This window comes from Puntigrus tetrazona, chromosome 9, assembly GCF_018831695.1.
Source record: "Puntigrus tetrazona isolate hp1 chromosome 9, ASM1883169v1, whole genome shotgun sequence".
Lineage (NCBI taxonomy): Eukaryota > Metazoa > Chordata > Actinopteri > Cypriniformes > Cyprinidae > Puntigrus > Puntigrus tetrazona.
The window spans coordinates 1,549,129-1,573,206 of NC_056707.1; the positions used below are offsets into that span (position 1 = coordinate 1,549,129).

At 36.8% G+C, this 24,078-nt stretch overlaps 1 protein-coding gene and 1 pseudogene across 1 annotated transcript in view; both read right to left on the reverse strand.

The window, feature by feature from the left end:
* Nucleotides 1-24,078, reverse strand: part of LOC122351661 — a 326,230-nt pseudogene that overhangs the window by 215,443 nt on the left and 86,709 nt on the right.
* crfb1 (cytokine receptor family member b1) overlaps nt 1-24,078 on the reverse strand; it is a 52,466-nt gene that overhangs the window by 23,335 nt on the left and 5,053 nt on the right. Inside the window, 3 exon segments of the mRNA XM_043248873.1 lie at nt 12,546-12,705; nt 13,767-13,924; nt 14,084-14,253. Of these exon segments, the coding sequence (XP_043104808.1) occupies nt 12,546-12,705; nt 13,767-13,924; nt 14,084-14,253 (488 nt within the window).

Consider the following 24,078-nt stretch of genomic DNA (forward strand, 5'->3'; position numbering starts at 1 on the left):
GTCCTTTGCTGTCATTCTGCAGTATACTGGTGTCTGTTTACCAGGTCTTTCCCGGCCAGTCTTTGCATGTAGTTGGTCAAGCTGAGCTGCTGTCAGGTCTGCTTGGAGCTTCTTAACTTGTTCTGTTATTTCCTGCTGCTGCACGTTGGGTGCTTTAAGCTGATTTTGACCTTTCACTTCCAGCTTGTCTATGCAGCATTGAGAGTGTGTCAGCCCCTCTTGAAGGTGGGCAATGTGCTTGTCGCTCAGTTTAGACTTAGGGAGCTGGTGTGGTAGGAAGGTCATGAAGAACAAACAAAAGGTTTTGATCACAATTAATTTTTGACATGATTGTGTATATCATTCACTTATAACTGATTGATGGTTCTTACAGGTCGTAACAAATGCGAAAGATGAAGAGAAAAGAAAGCAGGACAAAACAGGTGAGAAGGGAATTAGACAAACTGTGGATCTGATCCACTAGTAGGCCCAACAATGATAGGTGAAATAGAATTGAATAAAGAATGGAATCACAAAATAATACTGGTTAAGTGTATACTCAAAACGCAGTAAAATAATAGGGGTGTGAGTCTGTATAGACTTGATTAGTATGGGTGATAAATGAGTTAGGTAGAATAAGTTTACTTAAATTTTCACAGTTCAAAGCTTATTTGTACCTATACTGATTAGGCCCAAAAGAGAATATTAAAAGAAGTGACCATATAGAATGGAATGATTCCAAATAAATAAATTTAACGTTTTAATTAAATTTGAATTTGGCACAATTAGCAGTATTTTTCTTTCTAGTAAAATGCAAATAAACGTATAAGAGGCAAGAAAAGGTGTATTAGTTGAGTTGTTAAAGGGTTAACTCACTTTAGGGTTGCCCAAACAGTTAGTTAAGAGTTGAATTAACTGTTAAATAGAGCAGTAGAGCAGTTTTTGACTCTATAATCACTGTGCTACACTTCATTTACAATTTCAAATAATTTCTTGGAGATGTAGCACGCCTTTAATTTTTCTTTCTTTTTTTCAGATTTAATAGGACATTTCACATCCTACAACCCCTAAAATGTATGTTGCTACCTAAATTTTTTTGAAAGTTGTAAAATAAACAATGATGACTTCTAAATTGGCACTTGAAAATATTTGTACTTTTTGAAAATATTTAAACTTTACTTTTATATTTATTTTTACTTCTAGAACCCATATTTGACAAAACATCACACCTATCTATGGCCAACACATTTTTGTTACATTCCAAAGAGTTCTGTTAACAGCCCAAGAGTGAAAAAAATGTAAACATATCTGTATCACGAAAACAGGCGTACTAATGGGATGCTGCTGACTCGATTGCTCCTGTCTGCTGAGAGGTTTGTTTGTTTGTAGCTCCGTGTAGCTTTGCTCTTCAATTCATCACCCTCTGTTCTTTAGCAATCAAATATAATTTATTATCTCTTTTAAAAGAAAACAAACACAACCCCCGGTATTTATTCAATACAATGGCTACATTAACGAAAAATAAAATGTCAACAGGTGCAAACATTCCAGGGCAGCAGTAATGATTTCATGAACTACTTCCAAGATTGATACTATCAGAGATAAAATTGTAACTATGCAGACATCAGCTATAGTTTCACATCAGTTAGTGAGCTATAGATCTCCTGAGGAAAAATGACACTCATTTCCTATTATAGGAGAATTGTACAAACTTGTTAAATCATCTAAACCAGCAACATGTATGTTAGACCCTATTCCATCTAAACTATTAAAGGAGTTGCTTCCAGAAGTCATAGATCATATTTTTACCATTATTAATTCATCATTGTCATTAGGACACGTTCCCAAAGCCTTCAAACTGGCTGTAGTTAAGCCTCTCATTAAGAAACCACATCTTAACCCCAAAGACATTTTACAGACCAATCTCTAATCTCCCTTTTGTGTCAAAGATACTAGAAAACGTACTATCCTCACAACTATATTAATTTCTAGAGAACAATGGTATCTGCGAGGATTTCCAATCAGAATTTAGACCAGTGGTTCCCAACTGGTGTGCTGCGGCACTAAGGGGTGCCGTGAGATCTTTTGAGGGTGCCGCCAAAATTTCGGAGAAAAAATTGCACTAACGTCATTCTCTCTTGGCGGGAGAGGGGGAGGGAGGGAGAGGACTACCGAGATAGCGGAGAGTAGAGACCTGCAATCCCGCGGGAGTACCACGGGTCTCGCGGGACCCGACGCAACCCAGTGCGGCGCGGGACGAGGTTTGATATGTGAACGCGGGTGCGGGCGGTAAGGTCCTCGTGTGCGGGCGGGTTGGGAGAATAAAATTATTTGCGGACTCCGCAAAATGGAAATATCTTAAAATTAAATAGTTAAAAAGAAATAAAATATTATTTATCTGCTGCACAAAAGCAACACGAACAACTCAAAATAACGTAAATTCGAGGAAAAAAAGACCATAGACCCACACGAGGCAAAATGTTTGAAGAGCATGACACAGGTGGAGCGCTTAGTGCTACAGATATTAGTTCATTATTAAAGAAAGGAACATACAGAACTACAAAGACGGTATGGAAAGCACCTTCCCTTTGCGAGCTGCGACAAATGCAGCAAAATACTGCATACACTGCAGCCACAAGTCTGGAACTTCAGGTCTGAAGCGTCATGTGTGCACAGTTTTAATGTTTACATGCGGCGGGAGGGAGGAGGAAAAAACTTGAATATTGCGGGCGGGAGCGGGACAAAAATAATCTATATTGTTGCGGGGCGGGACAGAACCTTGCGGGGCGGGAATGAAAAATCTGTCCCGCGCAGGTCTCTAGCGGAGAGTCCTTCTCCACCCCACCCGTTCCTCAGTGAGGGTTGTGGATTGACGCGTATAACACACGTACAGCACAGGGCGCACATCGAGTCGCCACTCGCCAGCATGCCTCAGTACTGATTGGTGACTCAAAGGAGGCAGAAGATATTGTATTAAGCAGCACGTGCACGAGTGCACGTAAATTTGTGATCGAGTGCAATTCTTGTGATAAGCTAAAACTGTGTTTGTCGCTCTCTACTTAACTATCAGAAACTAATTTAAGCCTCTGTGATTTTTTCCTTGCATATTTGTATCGTAATACAATTTTTTTTTATTAAGGCAGAATCAGTGTAAACAGTATTCTCATATCATCTAGGACTAGGTATAAGGTGTTGTTGCATGCAAACTCTCGAAATGAAACAAATAAATAAATAATAAGAAAAAAGCTACAGAGATTTTAAATATCTATTTCCTTATAAGGGTGCCGGGAACTTTTGAAAGGCTTTCCAAGGGTGCCTCAAACAAGAAAAGGTTGGGAACCACTGATTTAGACCGTACCATAGTACTAAGACTCATTAGAGTTACTAATGACCTGCTTACTGACAGTGGTTGTATCTTGTTATTAGTGCTATGAGATCTTAGTGCAGCGTTCGATACTATTGATCACAACATTCTCTTTAAGAGACTAGAAAACTATGTTGGCATTAGTGTAAGTGCCTTAGCATGGTTCAAATCATATCTATCTGACCGCTATCAGTTTGTAGAAGTAAATGAGAAGGTATCATATCACTCAATATGGAGTGCAATATGGAGCACCTCAAAGCTCAGTGCTAGGGCCATTACTTTTCAACCTATACATGTTACCTCTGGGAGATATTATCAGGAGACATGGTGTTAGCTGTCACTGCTATGCTGATGATACTCAGCTGTATATTTCAGTGCAGCCCGGTGATACAAACCAAACTGAGAATCTAACAGAATGCATAGTTGATATAAAAAAACTGTAAGATGAGTAACTTCTTAATGCTAAATTCTGAAAAAACGGAGGTGCTAATAATTGGACCTAAAAACCCCACATGTTATAATCTAGAACACAGTCTAACACTTGATGGCTGCTCTGTTACACAGCACAGATTTCATTAAAGAATTTGCTGATTTTCTAACTGAGTTAGTACTGGCCGCAGATAAAGTCTTAATTGTTGGTGATTTTAATATCCATGTTGATAATGAAAAAGACTCATTAGGATCAGCTTTCTTAGACATTTTGAACTCTGTTGGGGTTAGACAACACGTCTCTGGACCTACTCATTGTCAAAATCATACTCTAGATCTAATACTGTCACATGGAATGGATGTTAAAATGGTTGAAGTACTGCAGCAAAGTGATGACATTTCAGACCACTATCTAGTCTTGTGTGAACTCTGTATAGTTAAACCTGTAAACTCTGCACCTTATTCCTTCCACCACAAAAGGAAGCTTTCTAAATAACCTTCCTGACTTATCTCAATTCCTTAGCTCATCCAATATGACGCAAAAACTTGATGATATAACAGAAACTATGCACTCTCTTTTTTCTAGCACTTTAGATACAGTTGCTCCTTTGCACTTAAAAAAGATAAAAGAAAACAATCTGACTCCATGGTATAATGAAAACACACGCACCCTAAAGAGAGCAGCCCGGAAAATGGAGCGCAGGTGGAGAAAAACCAAATTAGAAGTATTTCGTATTGCCTGGCGGGAGAGTATCCTGTCATACAGAAAAGCATTAAAAATGGCAAGATCTGATTATTTTTCATCCCTTTTAGAAGAAAACAAACACAACCCCCGGTATTTATTCAGTACAGTAACTAAATTAACAAAAAATAAAGCATCAACAGGTGCTAATATTCCCCAAGAGTATAGCTGCAATGAGTTCATGAATTTCATTACTTCTAAGATTGATACCATCAGAGTTAAAATTGTAACTATGCAGCCGTCAACTACAGTTTTACATCAGATAGTGAGCTTTAGAACCCCTGAGGAAAAATTACACTCTTTCTCTATTACAGGAGAAGAAGACTTGAACAAACTTGTTAAATCATCTAAACCAGCAACATGTATGTTAGACCCTGTTCCATCTAAACTATTAAAAGATCTGCTTCCAGAAGTCATAGATCCTATTTTGAACATTATTAATTCATCATTGTCATTAGGATATGTTCCCAAAACCTTCAAACTGGCTGTAGTTAAACCTCTCATTAAGAAACCACATCTTGATCCCAAAGACTTAGTAAATTACAGACCAATCTCTAATCTCCCTTTTCTGTCAAAGATACTAGAAAAGGTAGTATCCTCACAACTGTATTCCTTTTTAGAAAAAAATGGTGTCTGTGAGGATTTCCAATCAGGTTTTAGACCGTACCATAGTACTGAGACTGCTCTCATTAGAGTTACTAATGACCTGCTTTTATCATCTGATCGTGGTTTTATCTCGTTATTAGTGCTATTAGATCTTAGCGCAGCATTCGATACTATCGATCACAACATTCTCTTGGATAGACTAGAAAACTATGTTGGCATTAGAGGAAGTGCCTTAGCATGGTTTAAATCATATCTATCTGACCGCTATCAGTTTGTAGCATTAAATGAGGAGGTATCATATCGATCAAAAGTGAAATATGGAGTTCCTCAAGGCTCAGTGCTAGGACCGTTACTTTTCAACCTGTACATGTTACCTCTGGGAGTCATGGTGTTAGCTTTCACTGCTATGCTGATGATACTCAGCTCTATATTTCAGCGCAGCCTGGTGATACACACCAAATTGAGAATCTAACAGAATGCATAGTCGATATAAAAAGCTGGATGATGAGTAACTTCTTAATGCTAAATTCTGAAAAAACAGAGGTGCTAATAATTGGACCTAAAAACCCCACATATAATAATCTAGAACACAGCCTATCACTTGATGGCTGCTCTGTTAATTCTTCATCATCAGTTAGGAACCTAGGTGTGCTGTTTGACCGCAATCTTTCCTTCGAAAATCATGTTTCTAGCATCTGTAAAACTGCGTTTTCCATCTTAAAAATATATCAAAATTACGACCTATGCTTTCAACCTCTAATGTAGAAATATTTTATTATAATATAATATTGTAAAATCTTATTAATTACCTATAAAGCCCTGAATGGTTTAGCTCCTCAATACTTGAGCGAGCTCTTATCACATTATAGTCCTGCACGTCCGCTGCGTTCTCAAAACTCTGGCCATTTGATAATACCTAGAACATCAAAATCAACTGCAGGCGGCAGATCCTTTTTTCTATCTAGCACCTAAACTCTGGAACAATCTCCCTAACTCTGTTCGGGAAGCATACACACTCTGCCAGTTTAAATCTAGATTAAAGACACATTTTTTTAACTTAGCCTACACATAACACACCAACACACCTTTTATTATTCAAATCCGTTAAAGGATTTTTAGGCTGCATTACTTAGATTTGCTGGAACCGGGAACACTACTCCTACAATACGATGTACTTGTGACATCGTAAAAAGAATGGCATCTACGCTAATATTAGTCCTGTCTCTTTCTCAATCTGTTTTCACAGTTTGTATCCAGACTAGATGGTGGATTAGCACACAGAGATTATGTTCATCAGAGACCAGAACACCTAGATGCGCCCCGTGGACCAATCACCAGATCCTGATGCACACACACACACGCACACTAAGTCATTTACACTACCTGACACAGCTGCGCGCTTAAAATTGAACTGGAAGTTAAGTGCTGGGCGTCTGGTCAGAGGAGAACTGACCCCAACTGAGTCTGGTTTCTCCCAAGGTTTTTTTTTCTCCATTCTGTATGCATGGGGTTTTGTTTGCTTGCCGCTGTCGCCTCTTGCTTGCTTGGTTGGGGACACTTAACTTCTAGTGATTATCGAATTGACTACAGAGACCGTCTCTGCATTTAATAAGAAATTGTTCACTCTTGTCATTATACATCCCTATCATTGTATTCTTCTATTTTATACTGTTCAGTGCTTTGATACAACCTGTGTTGTTAAAAGCGCTATATAAATAAAAATGACTGATTGATTAGCTTGGGCCTATGAAGAGATTTTCAGGACTATTTTTGATTTCACTTTATTTCGATGATCCCTTATGAACATTCTGTTGACAATGAGTAACTTTCAACTAACTTTCATTAGAGTGTGAACTTATTGTCAAGAGAATGTTCATACGGGACTATCAAAATAGTGTTAACCTATTTTCAAATAATGTTGGAAATTGTATTTTCAATTGTGTTTTCAATATGTGGAAGCATCAATTATGACATAATGCAAATGCAATTGCAAATCTTGCATTACCATTTGCTTTGTCACTTTTGCAAACGTGCATTGACTATAGTAGCGGGCGTGTTTGTATTTGGGAGATGACAATTCCTCTACCTCTGGTTTTTTGTTACAGAAGACTTTGCCTCACTCATCCAGCAGCCAAGTATCAGCTCACCAATGAGCTCTCTGCCCAAGCCACTATGTTAGCATCCAATTAACAGCAGCTTCAGCGACTCACGTCACTAATGGATAAGTTAGTCAAGACACTACAGGCATTACAGCTTATACCACCAGTACCCAGCCTTACCATATCTGAACCGCCATGACTTTGTTTTACAGTGAGCAGCCCAGTGAGTAACCCCCTCCGCTCATTTTCCGAAAAAAACACGGCTTGGCCAAAAAGTGTAAAGGATTTCTGCTACAATGCGCAATATTCATAAATCAATAACCCCAGCCCCCAGCTGTACCCCACAGATGATTCTCGAGTGTCTTTTGTGTACTCACTACTCACAGGAGGGGCTGTGGACTGGGCTAATTATGGGCTTGGCAGAAATATGAGTTTTACTTTATTCTGTCTTTCTACACCAATTTCGGGAGATGTCCGAATACACAACTGAAGGAAAAGCTGTGGGTGAGCAGTTGCTTGTGCTTCGTCAAGGGAATGGCACTGCAGCCAACTATGCACTGACATTCCAAACCCTTGCGGTTCAGACTGAATGGGACAATGAGCCATTAAAGCTGCTCTTCTGCCAGGGGTTGTAGTTGGAATTACAGGCAGAGCTAGACTGCCACAATGAGTGTAAAACAATGGAGAACTCGCTATTTGTCTAATAATGCTCAAAAGGATAAAAGGTTAAAGACACTTAAGTGGCTTGAAAAAAAGTTCCACAATGAACATATTTTTATTTCATATATAAATACATGAAATCAGGCCTGGACCAATGCAAAAATGAATTTTAAAAAAAATCACATGTCTCATGAGTTTATATTATACATGAAAAATGGTAAATGGAAAATTTTTGTAAACATTTTTCTGGGAGTATGTCGGGTGGAATGGAGCAGGTAACAAAATTCACTCTGCAAACTAGCCACCGGTCTCACAACTTTCCAATGTGTCCTCAGATTACAACCTCCACCTCTGTTCCCATGGTCAGGCAAACCATATGAACTCTCTCCTGTTAACGACTGGCTGCAAAGAAGTGAGGACACATGAAACACTGCTCATGTCCACCTCCAAAGGGCAGTCCACAGAACAAGGGAACAAGCTGACCTCAGAAGAAGGGAGAGTCCCGAATACACTTCAGAACAATCGGTCTGGCTCTCATCCCGAGACATCTGCCTCCTACTCCAAGCTCATCCAGACAAACCCACACCTCATCCTCGAGGACAACCTAGGCATCGAACTGGTCTTTGCCTCCGGACCTGCTCGCAGAGGAGGGGATCTGTCATGAATCAGACCTCTATAGCTCTCTCTGATTATGAGCACTCTTATCTGAGTACTAACTCTTACCAGACTCCATTACCTGTGTCAAATCACCTGCATAGGTGTTCCTCATCAAGGCCCCTACTTAAACTGCAACAATTAATTGATCAATTTTATTTATATAGCACTTTTAACAATACAGATTGTATCAAAGCACTAAACAGTATCAAATAGGAGAATACAATGATAGGGATGTTATAATGATGAGATTGAATGCAGAAATGGTCTCTGTAATCAAATCAAAGATAAACGCTAGAAAGTTTTATTTATAAGTTTCATTAGTTAGTAATAAACTGTGTAAATTAATGATCAAGCACAAGGTCCTGTGTCCCAAAGGTGTACAGCAGGATATAGATAATACAGTAACTCCCCATCAGTGGCGCTATACTGTCACCTGCTGGCAAAGTTGTGTAACTTACAGAACATTTGTTATGTTGAGATCAAGTTGAGATAATGTGAAAACAGCATTTGTTTAAGATCATATCATGACAAAAATAAAGTAAAAGAATCCATTGCCACTTAGTAATAGTATTAGTAATAATTGAAAATCTGCACATATTTACCCATTACCTACATGTATCTTGTTCCTATCTTATAATAGAGCACCAACAATCTAGGCGCAACTGTCATTGAACATGCCACAGGAAAATAAGTATTTGGTTAATAGTGAATATTAACCGCTTGTGCGTACAGCTGCTTCTGTGGTGTACAAAAGAGACAGAATTATGTATTGTAAGAAGTGTGTATCTTTATTCATACAGGCACAAACTAATTAGCAGCTTTATTTAGCGTAGTCTTTATAAATTATCTCCATTGATCAAAGCATTTGGCATGATCGTCTGTGACGTCACCTCCCAATTTAAAAATGCCCCCAAGTATCATCCCACCCCTCAGTTTGATTGACAGCATTGATGTAGACATTGGAAATTGAAATGCAAAAGGAACTGCAGTTCAATTTGAGTTTTAGCAGGTTAAATGCATGACGCAGAGAAGAAGAAAAAACACATGTGGCAATTAATATTGATGTTTAAATATGTCAGGCTCATAGCTTGTAAGGCATGGAACACAGTTGCAAATGGACTTTCATTTGAAATGCTGCGCATTCACGATGCAATGCAAACGGTAATGCAAGATTTACAATTGCATTTGGATTATGTCACAATTTATGCTTCAACATATTGAAAATGCAATTAAAAATAGTCCCGAAAATAATTCCATATGGGCCAGAATAAAATGGTTAAGCAATGAGAATGGTTTGTCCCAACAGTGGAAAAACAGCTTGAATCTTCTGAAAACACATGATTACTTTATATGATCATATGGCCTCTGATGTTTTGGGTGAATAAACATTCAGTTGAAGAAAATATATTTTTTTAATGTCTTCATTTGTGTTCAGAAAATAAACAAGTCATGGTTGAGTAAATGAGGGTATCAAATTTAAGTTTGGGTGAACTAATGAAATGGCATGGCAGTGTAGGTGCCATTAACACAGAAAATTGATCAGTCACATTTCCCTACTAATATTGCTTTTATTTTGTTTTATACAGGTGCCTGATGTTGATGCAGTAGTGTCTACCTTTCTCTAAAGATGAAGTCCTTCTCTAGATCTTCTCTACCATGACCCAGTCTTCTGTTGTTCTTCAGGAAAGTACTGCAAAGAATATACCTCAGCCACTTGCTTACGGACATTTGCTTATCTACATAAATAACCAAAAACCGTGAAGAACACTTGCAGTGTGATGCTTGACTTGGCATAGCAAAAAAAACTCTTGCAACTTGTGTGGCAAAACTCATTGTACTGCGACCATTTCCCAAATCGGTTTCAAAATGTCTTAATACAAGTTAAAGGAATAGCTCTCCAAAAAAATAATAATAATAAGCGCATATTTTATTAATTCCCAAGCCATCCTAGGTGTATATGACTTTTTTCTGTCAGATGAACACAGTAGGAGTTTTGAAATATTTATCCTGGTTTTTCTAATCTTGGTAATGCGGGTGAATAGTGGCCATTATTTAGAAGCTCTGTAACCTATACACCTTCGGGGGAGTTATCACATGTCTATGAAGCAAATCAATGGGTTTTTTGTGACAAAAATATTTCTAGTTTTACAATTATGTACATTTTTGACATTTCTGTTGCTAAAAAGAAAATTATTTAGTGTATTTGGTGTAATGCAATGTTTGTGTTTTAAGGTGCAAAAAACACAATTTTTCAAATACTGTATATTTTTGTTTGCCCTCAAAGCCCCGCATTCTGAAACAGGTTGATTTGCACAAAGCTCATCGTTCTAAAAAGTGTGTTGTGACTGGCTGAATACTGAATAACGCAAGCTCCGATGGAAATATTACGCCCCTTACTATAATGTCATGCTGCTTCCCTGCACTATGACGCCAAATACAACTTGACCACTGATTTATAGTTATGTCCTCTTTTGGAAGCACAAACAAAGTAGTTCCACAATGAAACTCTCCTGAACAAGGCATCCACAACCCTGCAATGTCACTCGCTGTAGTATTGCAAGATGCTCCAAAAGCTATAACAAAACATTTTTTTTCTTTAATTTAAAAATATTAAAAATAACCATTTGTAAATGTAACCATTTAGTAGACATCACTTTACTCAATGTAAACTTAACTGACTAATTCACTTCCACTTTAAAATCTGTAAAAATGCAATGCAATACTTGGCAAATGTTTAAGTAGCTATGTTAAATATTTCTACTGAATTAATTCAAAAGGCAATTAAAAATTAAAGATGCAAGCAGCAATAAACAGACTCTCACACCCAAGCTCACCACCTCACGTAGCTTCAGGAAGACAGGGAACAGTCAGCAATATACATTTAAAGTAGCAAATAGAGAAATAATATGTAAAAACAATTATGTGCCAAACTTCCTGCTGCCAGTTTGTGCTGCTATATTTATAAATCGAACGCTGGCATGTAAATATCTTCAGACCAGTAATTTGCTCAAACATATGAAGTTTGATGCAAATTGAACATGGTATTTTTCAGTTATGGTGAAACAAGACATATCCTTTTCCCAGCTTGGTGGCGCTATGGTTATAACTGAATATTGGCCATCAGATGTGTTCAGGCCAGGACCCTTATCAAACGTGTTTTTGGGCAGACCAGACATTTTATGGCTGGGATATGACAACTTCAATTCTGGACATCAATTTTATGGCACTGCCACGGACAGACCCATTAGCAAAAACTCAATATCTTCACAATTTAACTTCAACATTTTATTTGATCAGCATAATCTATAGGCATTTGGTGATGTCATTAAATCTCTAGGAGTTTGTTACAGAGTAAAACGTGACTTCCTGTTGCCAGGTGATTGCGCGTTGATTATAACTGAATATGGGCATGTAGATGAAGTCTTATTAAACCCCATAGAATTTTCCCAGGCTGCCATAGACACGCCCTTCAATGAAAACTCAAGATCTTCATCGTTTTAAAATGATAAAGGCCTTTAGTTTACACTGACCAAATTTGTTGTTTTTCTGAAAAAAATCTCTTGGAGGAGTATGAGGCCTAAAATGGTAAAAATGACTATTAAAGAATATTTTAACCGACTTCCTGTTGGGTTTCGAATTTTGCTCCAAAAGATTTTTTTGTAGGTATTGGAGCGTTAAATGTGTGCATACATGTACGTGAACCGAGGCGCACACTTTTAAACAGTTATAGATGGCTCTGTCAAGCCATTTCTCTGACACCCACCTCTGAAACCTTTATCAGATGTAAATTTTCACCACTTTTGGGGCAAATTTTCACCCAACAGAGTTTTGTGACTTTTTCAGCATGTTTATGCCCTCAAATATGCAATTAATTTTGGAAAATAATAATATTCATAATAATGACAATAAAACAACAGCAATTCCTAAATATGTAAAATATAGCTAGCTATATACAATATAGCTAAATAAAATGTAGATACATATAGCAATTGTTAAAGATATTTCTTACTTCCTCTTTGCTCCTCTTTACTAGTGTATTCACACTGCCAAGCAGATGGTTGAGTGTTGTGGTTGGAATTGGTTTGAGAAAGTACTTTAACACAGTACTCATTACTGGGCTGAAGATTCTGCAGGACATATTGTTTACTTGATGTAAAGATGTGGTTGACCTATATGATTAACAAGACAACAGTTAAAAGCCTTTAGAAACTCAGCTGATGTGATACTTATAGATATAAGTATAGATGTTACATAATCAAGGAATGTGTGGAGTATTACACATTAAATTATTAAATAATTTTGCTATATCTTCAAATCCAGATTCATTTAAATTATTTACAAAGTGATCAAGTAAATCTCATGAAAAATTTAAAACACTACATTAATTTGTAAAAAGAATAACCATTCAACCTTAACATTTGCACATACCAACTTGCAATATTAAGCAGTAGAGCAGGCTGTTTGTACAGCTAAGAATAGCTAGAAATGAATGAGATCAGAGGCATAGCTCATAAATACTACAAATAAAGTGAATAAACTTTAATAAATGTTAATTCATGCATTTAAGACCTCAAAGCTATATTATTGTAATGTTCTGTCAACACTGAATTGGCTCCCTATTAACATTGCTGATTACTTTTTTTTAGTTCCTCAGTACAGCTCCTTCATGTGGAAGGATGATGCATGATGTTACATAGAAAGTTTACTTTAATTATTGGTACTTTTGAATCTTTAAGTATCTGCCTCCACACTGAAGCTAATGCGAACTAATGCGCTTTTATGAAATTTGGTTGTTTAAATAATCTAATCACTGTCTTTTCTAATGTATATATTAATTATTAATTAATGTTTTACGACTTCATTTGGTAACCAAATTGTTGGGATGCATGATATTATCGGACTGATATCGATTTGAAAAAGTATGCCGATATGTCACATTAACTCATGTTAATGTACCCTGTGTAACTGTATACGTTAACTCACATGTGCTCAGGGTTGCTAGTGATTAGCTCACGTCAGAACTGTGGCTCATTCTTAAAGCAAGACTTTGTCTGAAAGATGATCAGATGACTGACTGGAATTGATTTCATGAGATTTACCCATTCACTTCATAAGTTCAGTGAAAAAGAGCAACAACTGTCAAATTGTTAAAAACGATATGCAATTCTGTTAAAACCAATCTTATTTTGTTTGAGCAGATACAAAAGGCTCCTTTCAAAGGGATACTTACCTCATTCTGCCCAGCTTTCTTCCAACTTATATTGAAGGACACAGAATTATAAAACAGATGCAGCTGATCTACATTCCTTGATTCACTGGGTAGAGAGATGCTAATATTCAGACAGTGTCCACAGCCAGACAGAAATATAATGGGTGGACCAATGATTGCTAAAAAATAAATACGTAAATACACATATACAATGAAATCCATTTTATAAGACAAAAAACTACCGCAGATCTTGACAGACCTGCACATGCAAACTGACAAACAAAATATGACTTTACTGATACATAAATGTAAAAATGCATAAATATTCAAGTACTTACTGTCTTCATATGGTGTAATTCCTTTACTAACTATTGATGATGTCATGTTGTCAGTTGATGCCCAAAGAAAGAATGTGCATAATGTATAGATGTCTTTTAATGTTTCAGAGACATCTACTGTCGTATTTTTAATGTTCAGATGCAGACGTCGAGGATTTCTGTGATAACAGCTATAAAAAAATAAATAAATCAATCAATAAATTCTCTCTTTAGTAAGATGGTCATAACAGTAAAAATGTTGAAAAAAATCATGCGGTAGGAAAAAACAGTAGGACAAAAGGAGAGTTGTCTTTTAAAGTTACAATTGGTTCAGGAAGAGCCCACACCTTAGAAAATGTCTATGTGGGCTTTGATTTTTGTGGACTGTTGAATTTTTTTAACTTCAACCTTTCAAAATAAATTAAAAGCACTGGTGGAAAACCACACCTGGACTAATCCAATACCAAACTTTCTTTTAGGTCCTGCTGGAAAATGAATCATAACACTAAATCCTACATCTCTGGCAGTCAGAAACAATGACTCGTCAAGGACACTCCTATATTTGGGCTCTATCCAAGCTGCAAACAAAGAGAATAATGTTGTCCCTAGTAACGTACAACATAATTAAAGAAAATCATTGCAACATGCCTTATTAGAATGTTCAAATCACATAAGCTTGAATTTAAACAATAAAAAACCCACTGTGGATTTCATGTGTGTTTTCTAAAGATATGCGACTCATGATACAATGGTGAATATCTCAGACCAGCTCAGCTCATTTACTGTAAAGAAATACAGCATTATGAATAATGAAAAATGTGATTATTGCATGTGGGGAAAAAAAACAAAACACTTTTGTGTGTGGGGAAAAGGAGTGTCATATTCCTATAGGCTATGGAGGAGGATATTTTAAGCTATGAAATGGACTGGGTGCACAAACAATAGCAATGGAACATTAGTTTCCATTTTACTTTCAGTACTTACTTTCAGTATTTACTGTCTGCCTATATTTTGTAGTATTTAAGTATTTAAATTATTAAGAGGCCTGGCTTGAAAGAGGCGTACTCCATGCAAAAAGAGGGATTTATAAAAACTTGATTGGAAAACTTGTGCACTTGCATACTCATGTGTATAAACTCAAGTTTCCTCAAGTGAGAACATTAATAAACTAAACAACAATTTTAATCCGTTTAAAAGTTGTCCATATACACATCTGCATGAAATATTATACAGACATTAATGGAAATAAGCACTGAAATAACTGAAATCACTGCGCAGAAGTTAAGACAAAATTAGTCTTTATGAATTTAGACAATTTGCAGTGGATGACCATGACCACTTTTCCAGTTACATGCTATATTTTAATGACAACAAAGAGGGCTATAGGTGCACAATCATTCATATTTAAACTAAAATTCAGATCTCATATAACATTATGGCATACGCTGCTGGATTTGGAGTTCAGACAGTCCATTGTCCGGGTTGAATAGGCTCAATTACAAATGTTGATGTTGTGAAGATATTTACACTGCAATAAGTATAGGCTGTAAAGGCTAATATCTGTTTCCTCTAACAATAGCTAAAAAGATAATCACCTTATCAGCCAAAATGCATACATTTAATTTGAAATGATTTGTTTAAAACAATTAAAATACAATTTGAATGTGATCAACTCTATTCTAAAATATTTACTATTTTAGTTTTCTTTGTATGGATATTTTGATATATTCTAAAACTTAATGATATTGAATGATTATTAACAATAAAAATTAATGTAAGGCATGACATTTATAGTTTCTCATGCAAAGAGGCCTGGTTTGAAAGAGGCGTACATCACTTCCTACACAAAAGGTGTTTTTCTCTAATTCACATTGGCCACAACTTTATTCAATAGCTCCATTTGCCAGTTTAACAGCTTTAAATGTTCTCCTGTAATGTCTGATGAGATTAGAGAACACCTGACAAGAGATCAGAGACCATTTCGTCATTCAGACTCACTCCACATCCTTTAGATTCCCAGCTCCATGTTGTTGCTGCTTCTCTTCAGTTCAACCCATTAATTTTCTGTAAGGTTCAGGTCAGAGGACTAGAATGGCAATAGAAGCTTGGATCCCTGTCTGTCAGTCACTAAGAGTTATGTCGTGATGATAGACTGGGATAGACTGCTTGAAACCCTCATTAGCTCTGATTAAGAGAAAAGGCCAATGAAATTTGGCAAGTGGTCAACTAATCCTGAGCCCCTCCCCGTCATGAGGGTATAAGTAGGTCACAAGTGTAACTACTCATCAGATTTGCTAAAGAGCTGAGAACCAAGTCCCAGCTTTCAGCGATGGTTCGAGGTTGTGGAAAGGGGACATAACATCTTCGATCCCTCCATCAGAGAACGAGGGAGAGTACATATGTAACAGATGTTCCCTGTCTGTCTGTCACTAAAAGTTATGTTGTGATGACAGACTGGGGTCCAATGGAAAATGCCACAACCTGAACGCGTTACCATAAATCTCCCAGCATGGACATCAGGCCTCATAGAGTCTCCACGAAAATTCAGGGACGGGATCCCTTTAGGGAATCAACAACATCAGGCTGCTGGCACGTATCTAGCACAGCATTTACCATTTAACAACACATTTGTGCAATACCCACACAGAAGATTATTAAATGTTTTTAAATGGGTCAGATGGTGTATTTTGGTAGTATGTTTGGTACATCAATATCTACACATATTATATTATATTATAATATAGATATAAAAGATAGCATAAATGCCTGCTTGAAATATATCTGATGTAAACTTTATAAAGTTTTATACAGAAAATATTATTTGTGATTGTGATTATTTATTTTCTCCAAAATCTTTGAAGCAGCACTGCACAGAACGATCAGTGTTTAAAGGTGCTGTATGTATGATTTTGACTATTTAAGCATAAACATATCATAATGTTTATAGATATTTAAGAAACAAACTAAGTTATGTTGTGGAAATTCTTATTTTTTCAGAGTCATAAACTGAGTGTGAAGACTTAGATTGAAGAGCCAAACAAAATTGTCTTTGCCTTGATTTTATTTCTCTGCAGAGAAGTGATCTGGTTTACACACAGTTTGGGTCTGTGAGCAAAGAGACAAGGGTGAGGCTCACTGACCAGAGTTTTTATAGTCAAAAGTATACATTTCAAGGTGACAAAATTCCCATCTGACCAATGAAAATAATTAAAACACATCACCCTATCTTACGTAAGGCTGTCCTGTTATTCTCGGACCAACTCAGAGATGTTGTTTTCTTCTCTGCAGCCACGTATAAAAATTCCATTACTTTTACTCTATATCAATCATTGTATTCTAGATTTCAGACTAGACTGATGATTAGATTAAATTGAAGTGGGATATATATATATATTTATTTTTTTTTTTCAATTAAAATTAAGTGAAGATAATTAATACAGTGCTGTATATATGTGGTTAGTAAATCTAAATAAATTTCCATTACAGTTGTTTATTCCATTACATACTTGTTTATCTGAAAAACAATGCTACAGTCTGTTATTGTCCTTTGAAAATGTGCTTTCTGGCCCGGAATGTCAGCCTCTGTTTTGGCTTGTGAAACCCACCCCTGTCAGTTTACCCAATTGTTTTTTGGAAATCCCAGGTTGCCAGTTGGCAGAAAAAATAAATTTAATTTCAGTCATGGAAGCTGGCAAATGAAAGGGATCTGAGCAAGAATCTGGCAACCTGGGTGTCAAGTCTGGGTAGTAGGGGCCAGGTGGAAAAAAAAAAAAAAAAAAATCTCTGATATTTTGAATTTGGACTGTAATACCTAGTTCAGCCACTCAATGTCAAGCCTAGATATAGCACTTTTAGCATCAAAGCACCACAAGAGTGATTCAAATCAGATCACTCTGTGGCTGAGGTCACCGAGGTTGTTAAGAAGCACCTAGGTCTCTGGATGTTGTGGGGCTGTCTTGGCTGACACACCTCTGCAGAACTGTCTTGTTAAAGGGCTTTGGTTCTGGTGAAGAGTTGAACTGCATAGTTGGCATTAAGGGTAAAGGTTAAAACAACAACAACTCTGTAGTGAGTCAGAGTCATAAACATCAGTACTAAGCAATATTAAAATCTTTTCTAAGCTATATTTACATTTTGTTATGCTGTTGTTTTAGGCCGTTTTTTTTCTATTAAAATTATTTGTAACAGAGAAGACACTGGCAACATTCACACAGCAGCAAAATATGGTTGTCATTCTTTATTTCATTCCTTAATATGGTTCACACACAGTTTGGTTATTTACAGGTGTGACAACCGCATTCTGTAACAAAACTCAAAACAGTTTTAAGTTTTAAGAAGCTAACGATAAGCTGAATCTCTGCTTTGGTGAATTATTTTAGGTTGCGGCCTTAGGAACCATTAGCAAAACACTAGACTAACTCACTCAGTATTCCTTACCTAGACCATGTGTGTATGTTTGCATGTGAATACATGTGTCTGTGTGGTTGTAGAATAGTCATGTTTTAGTATAGAACAGTTCAATTAACTTGTGTTTCATAATAAAGCATCGTTGTCTTATGTGTTAGGTATTGTAAAGTAAAACTTGTAAATCTTTGTGCTACCTTGCTCAGAATTACGAAATAAGTAAAAAAATAAATAAAATAAAATAAATACCACCTTGCTGTTATTTTACCGATCACAAATCAAACAGAATTAGTTAGATTAACTCAATGCTAAGATTAGTCAACGTTTATTCTGTGAATTTTGAATAATCAAATCAATTCAAATCCTTAAGATTCGATTCCCCAGATAATAATTAAACCGCTAATTCAAACCCTACAAATCATCTTCTCACACTGCACATACTTGCAATTCTGAAGTTAAGTGTAGAGAATGTGACAGTGGAGAGCATGTTGCTGCCCTCCAGCCAGGACCAAGACCTCAGTTTCCTTTTCGGTGCATGAGGAAGGAAGGATATATAGGAGAAAAAATGTTCAGCATCTTTGGGTGTCCTGATTTAATATAGTAAGGAGCCTGTTGCTGTGACTGTTGATATAAAGCAGATGTTTCACTGTGAAACAGTGAAGGAAGAACACAGACTATTTAAGGTTCCTATGGTTTCATGATAATGATCTTGACAATGTTGAATGTAGGATGAAAGTACATATAGACCCTCCCCAGCACTTCATTGGGCTGCCAAAGGAGGAGTTTGTGCATGGAGCTGACATACAACTTTGTGAGCAAAGATTTTTTATGTGGATGACGATCTAAGATCCTATCCAACTGCCTTTGAAGCTACTGATCTACTTCAGAGGACACAATTATCTCTGGCTAAATCTAATCTAAGGCTTTACAAGATAATGTCAAACAGCTGGTGGTGTTGGCAGCCTTTCCATATGAAGACTGTGCAGTTAGTGTCAAAGATCTTGATTTCGAGGATGAATAGGAGATTTTGTTTTAAAAAACAAAAACAAATTAAAGACATTATTTTCCTACTAAATAGGACATGTATAGAATTCACGATGTGTGCTCATGGTTGTAAAAAGTAAAAATTTAAATTTAATGAATCAAACCGGTACATTCCACAGTTATTGAAACAATAAATAAATTACACAGAAAAAGTGTGCAAAAAACATTTACATTCCCAGGGCCAGGATTTCTAGATTGCCTTAAATATCTAGGTTTTGGCTTTGTTTGCATGCAGACCAATCAATGTATGACATCAGTTCCTTATGTTTTCAAAATGCTTGCCAGGTTTCTGTTAGTGTACAACTACGCAAGTTTCTAATTCTGTAACTGCTCATGGATGATGTCCCCTTAACAATTTGTGATCTTGCTATAATGCTCTAATAGTACAATAACAAAGTTATTTTCTATGGCCACAAAGATATCTGTTCTTGGAACTGATGTGATTATACTGAATACAAATCAAAGACAACAGGAAGTGGTTGTCAGCTCTTCAGACCACAGAGCCAAGAGACACCTGACACCTGATATTCTTAAATGACATTTAGTTTTCACAAGCTGTATAGTCAACTAACAAATAAACAAAACACAATAAAAAAACAAGATAACCCAACTTGTCTAATAAATAGTATAGCCGAATCATACACAAGATGGATTATCTTACATTAAAATAATGAAAACAGGAGGGACTTCCTGGTTGAAGATGGAGTAACATGTTGGTTTTGTCGCTTCACGAAATTTCACTTAGAATTCTATAAAACGTGATAACAAACAGTTTTTAGTGCCTTAAAAACTTTTAGGTTGCTTTCTTGTTTACCATCGGTGCAATTTACGTGGTTAAAAATGGAAACCTGGAAGAAAAGATGTTGCTGAGGGAGAAATCTCCATCGGGATTCCCTATACGGGGGAAGAGGCCAGCTCAACGGCAAGTAAAGATCCCGTGCTGCGTGCAATTGAAGCACTTCGAGTGGAGCTGGGAAAGGTTAAATCGGATATCAAAGAAAGTTTGAGGGGCGAGATTTCATGGCTGGAGCACAAAATCGATAAGAAGTTTGATGTGATGCAGCGAACCATAAACGATCATCGTACGACTCTAGAACAGCTGGAACAGAGCACTACAACCTCGGCAGACACGGTTACGAAGCTACAAGCCGAAGTCACAAGTCTGCCACGGCAAGTATCAGAATTAACAGAGAAATGCATTGATCTGGAAGGTCGTTCCAAGAGACAAAATATAAGAATCGCTGGAATCAGAGAAGGAATGGAACACGGACAAGGGGCCAGAGATTTTGTGTCTAAATTGCTCATGGAGGTGCTTGAATTGGATGATTTGCCTGCCCTCGATTGCGTGCATCGAGCCCTTCGTTCGCGTCCGGAGGACATGGACCCACCGCGGCATTTTATCGTTCGAATACACCATGGCCACATCATGGAAAACATCATGCGTAAAGTGTCAACAATGAAGAAGTTAATCTTCAATGACCGGGCCATTCAGATCTTCAGAGATTACCCGGCCGCGGTGGTCAAAAGACGGGCAGCTTTTGCAAGAGTGCGCCAGCTCCTTCGGGATAAGCCCGGTGTGAAATACGGCATTCTGTATCCAGCAAAGCTGCGGGTGACATTCAGTGAAGGAGAGAAATTCACTGACGCGAATGAAGCTTGGAAATTTGCAATTGAACAGTTTGGCACGGAGTAATTTAAAATTTCAACAGTATTTACTGATACCAAGCCTATCGTTTTGTTGGAATGTCATATTCTGCGGATTATAGACAGTGGTGAAGTCTCTGCGGAGTAAAATGCAGAGGTCGGCTCTTCTTTTTGGTTTGTTTATTATTATAACCATTTATTGCCTTCTGCTTCGTGGTAAGTTAGGCTGTTCACTTGTTCCTGTGTCAGCTAAACTTGTTCTGTTCTTATATGGTTCGCTTTTGGGCACTTGTTTGGGGGGAGGGCATAGTGCTAAATATTTTCATGATTGGTACTTAAGATACTTGTCGGTACAAATGATTAGTTCTGTTGTAGTTCATCTTTATGTCTAATAAGCTGAATGCAAAAGTATGTATTTAAGTTTTTCTACTTGGAATGTAAAGGGTCTAAATGAACCTGTTAAAAGAGGGTCTCATTTAAAATCACTGTCTTCAGATATTATGTTTCTTCAAGAGACTCATTTGAAACGTACTGAACACGTGAGACTGCGATGTAAATGGATTGGACAAATTTATCACTCCAATCTCTCTGCAAAATCCAGAGGGAAAGCTATACTAATTCGTAAAGGTCTTCCATTTAAGCATAACACATTTATTTTAGATGGAGAGGGGAGATATGTTATTGTAATAGGGGAAGTATTTTCTCTACCGTAGACTCTAGTTAATGTTTATGGACCAAATTGTGACAACCCTGATTTTTTTAAAAATGTCTTTGACCGAATTCCAAATATTTCAGATACAAATCTCATTATAGGAGGTGATTTTAATTGTGTCCTGAATCCGTACTTGGACAAATCCTTCTCTTCAAAAATAGTCAGTTCCAACTCTGGTAAATTTTTGAATTCATATATTTCAAACTCTAACATGTTTGATGTGTGGAGGAGTCTTTATCCGACGGCTAGAGATTATTCTTTTTACTCCCAAGTTCATAAAATATATACACGAATAGATTACTTCATTCTGGACGGTAAACTTCTATCCCAAGTCTATGCAGCTAAATATCATAATATTATTATTTCTGACCACAGCCCAGTGAGTTTCTCTATTTAAAAAGATAATTTGGAGAAACCACATAGAACTTGGAGGCTTAATCCTCAGTTACTGACTTAATAGAGCTTTTATTAACCATTTGAAACAAGATATAGAAAATTTCTTTCATTTCAATGACAAGCCAGACATTTCAATGGGGGTGTTATGGGATACATTTAAAGCGTACATGAGAGGTAGTGTTATTTCTTATCAAGCATTTCAGAGGAAAAGTAATAGGGCTGAATTAGATGTGCTGGAATCGCAAATTTCCAAATTGAATATGGAAAATGCTGAAAATCCATGTATTGAAAAATATAAAAAAATCTGTGCACTTAAATATAAGTTAAACCAAATTCTTGGTGCAAAAGTTTCAAAGTCTTTTCAGTATGTAAAACAAAAGTATTTTGAATTCGGTGATAAACCTCACAAACTTTTAGCTCAACAACTTCGCAAAATAGCAACGAGCAATACATAAAATTAAGTCAAGCACAGGAGGACTTCTCACTTCCCCCAACGAAATAAATAATAGGTTTCGATGGTTTTATGAAAAGCTATATTCGACAAAAGGAATTATAGAGCCATGGCTCAGTTTTTAGATCAACAGAACCTTCCCACATTAGATCTAGAACAAATTGAAGAACTGGGCGCAGAAATTACTCTTGAGGAAGTATCAGATACTATAAGCTCTCTAAAAAAATGGTAAAACTTCAGGGCCAGATGGATTCTGTAAAGAGTTTTATAAAACCTGTAATAAACTACTGTCACCCTATTTAACTAGGGTTTACAAACAAGCATTTATAGATCAGGCTCTGCCGCCCTCTCTAAATGAGGCTATTATTACTGTAATCCCCAAAAAAGGAAGAGACCCAGAAGAGCTGAGTTCACTTTTAAATTCAGATCAAAAAATCCTGACAAAAATTCTGGAACAAAGGTTGAGCATAGTCATTAGTAATCTGGTTCATCCAGATCAAAATGGCTTCATACCAAAACGTAGCTCTTTTTCCAATTTTAGACGTCTCTTTAACATTATGTATTCTTGTAGAAGCTTGCAACACGAACTAGCCATTCTGTCGTTAGATGCTGAGAAGGCCTTCGATCAGATTGAGTGGCCTTATCTATTTGCTGTGTTAAAGAAATTTAATCTTGGGGATAATTTTATTCTATGGATTAAATTGCTTTACTCCAAGCCGTGTGCAAGAATTCTCACAAATCAAACTATGTCTCCGTATTTTGATTTGCATTAGAGGTACAAGACAGGGATGCCCACTGTCACCGATGTTGTTTACTTTAGCAATTGAGCCATTAGCTCAGGCCATTAGGACACACACTGGGATTAAAGGGCATAAAACTTCCAAGACTGATAGTAAACTGGCTTTATTTGCAGATGACGTGATTTTGTTTATTACTGAACCGAAAAATAGCATTCCAAATATCCTTAATTTGCTGAACCATTATGGTACATTTGCAGGATACAAAGTTAATTGGGACAAAAGTGTGTTGATGCCAGTCTCGATTAAGGACTCCTCCTGGCTCGAACATTTGCCTTTTAAGATATCTCTGAAACAATTTACATACTTGGGAATTGAAGTGACCAGTTTTCCGATTTAGCTAAAGCCAACATTAAACCCTTGCTGTCCAGACTTAAGTCCATGATTGACTACTGGAGAACACTTCCCATTTCTCTTGTGGGTGGGTTAATGCAACTAAGATGATATTTCTTCCCCAATTTTTGTATATAGTGCAGAACATTCCTGTTTTTCTGCCTAAATCATTTTTTAAAGATTTTGGTTCCCTTTGTCTGGAATTATAAAGCCCATAGGATTTCTAAGCGCTACC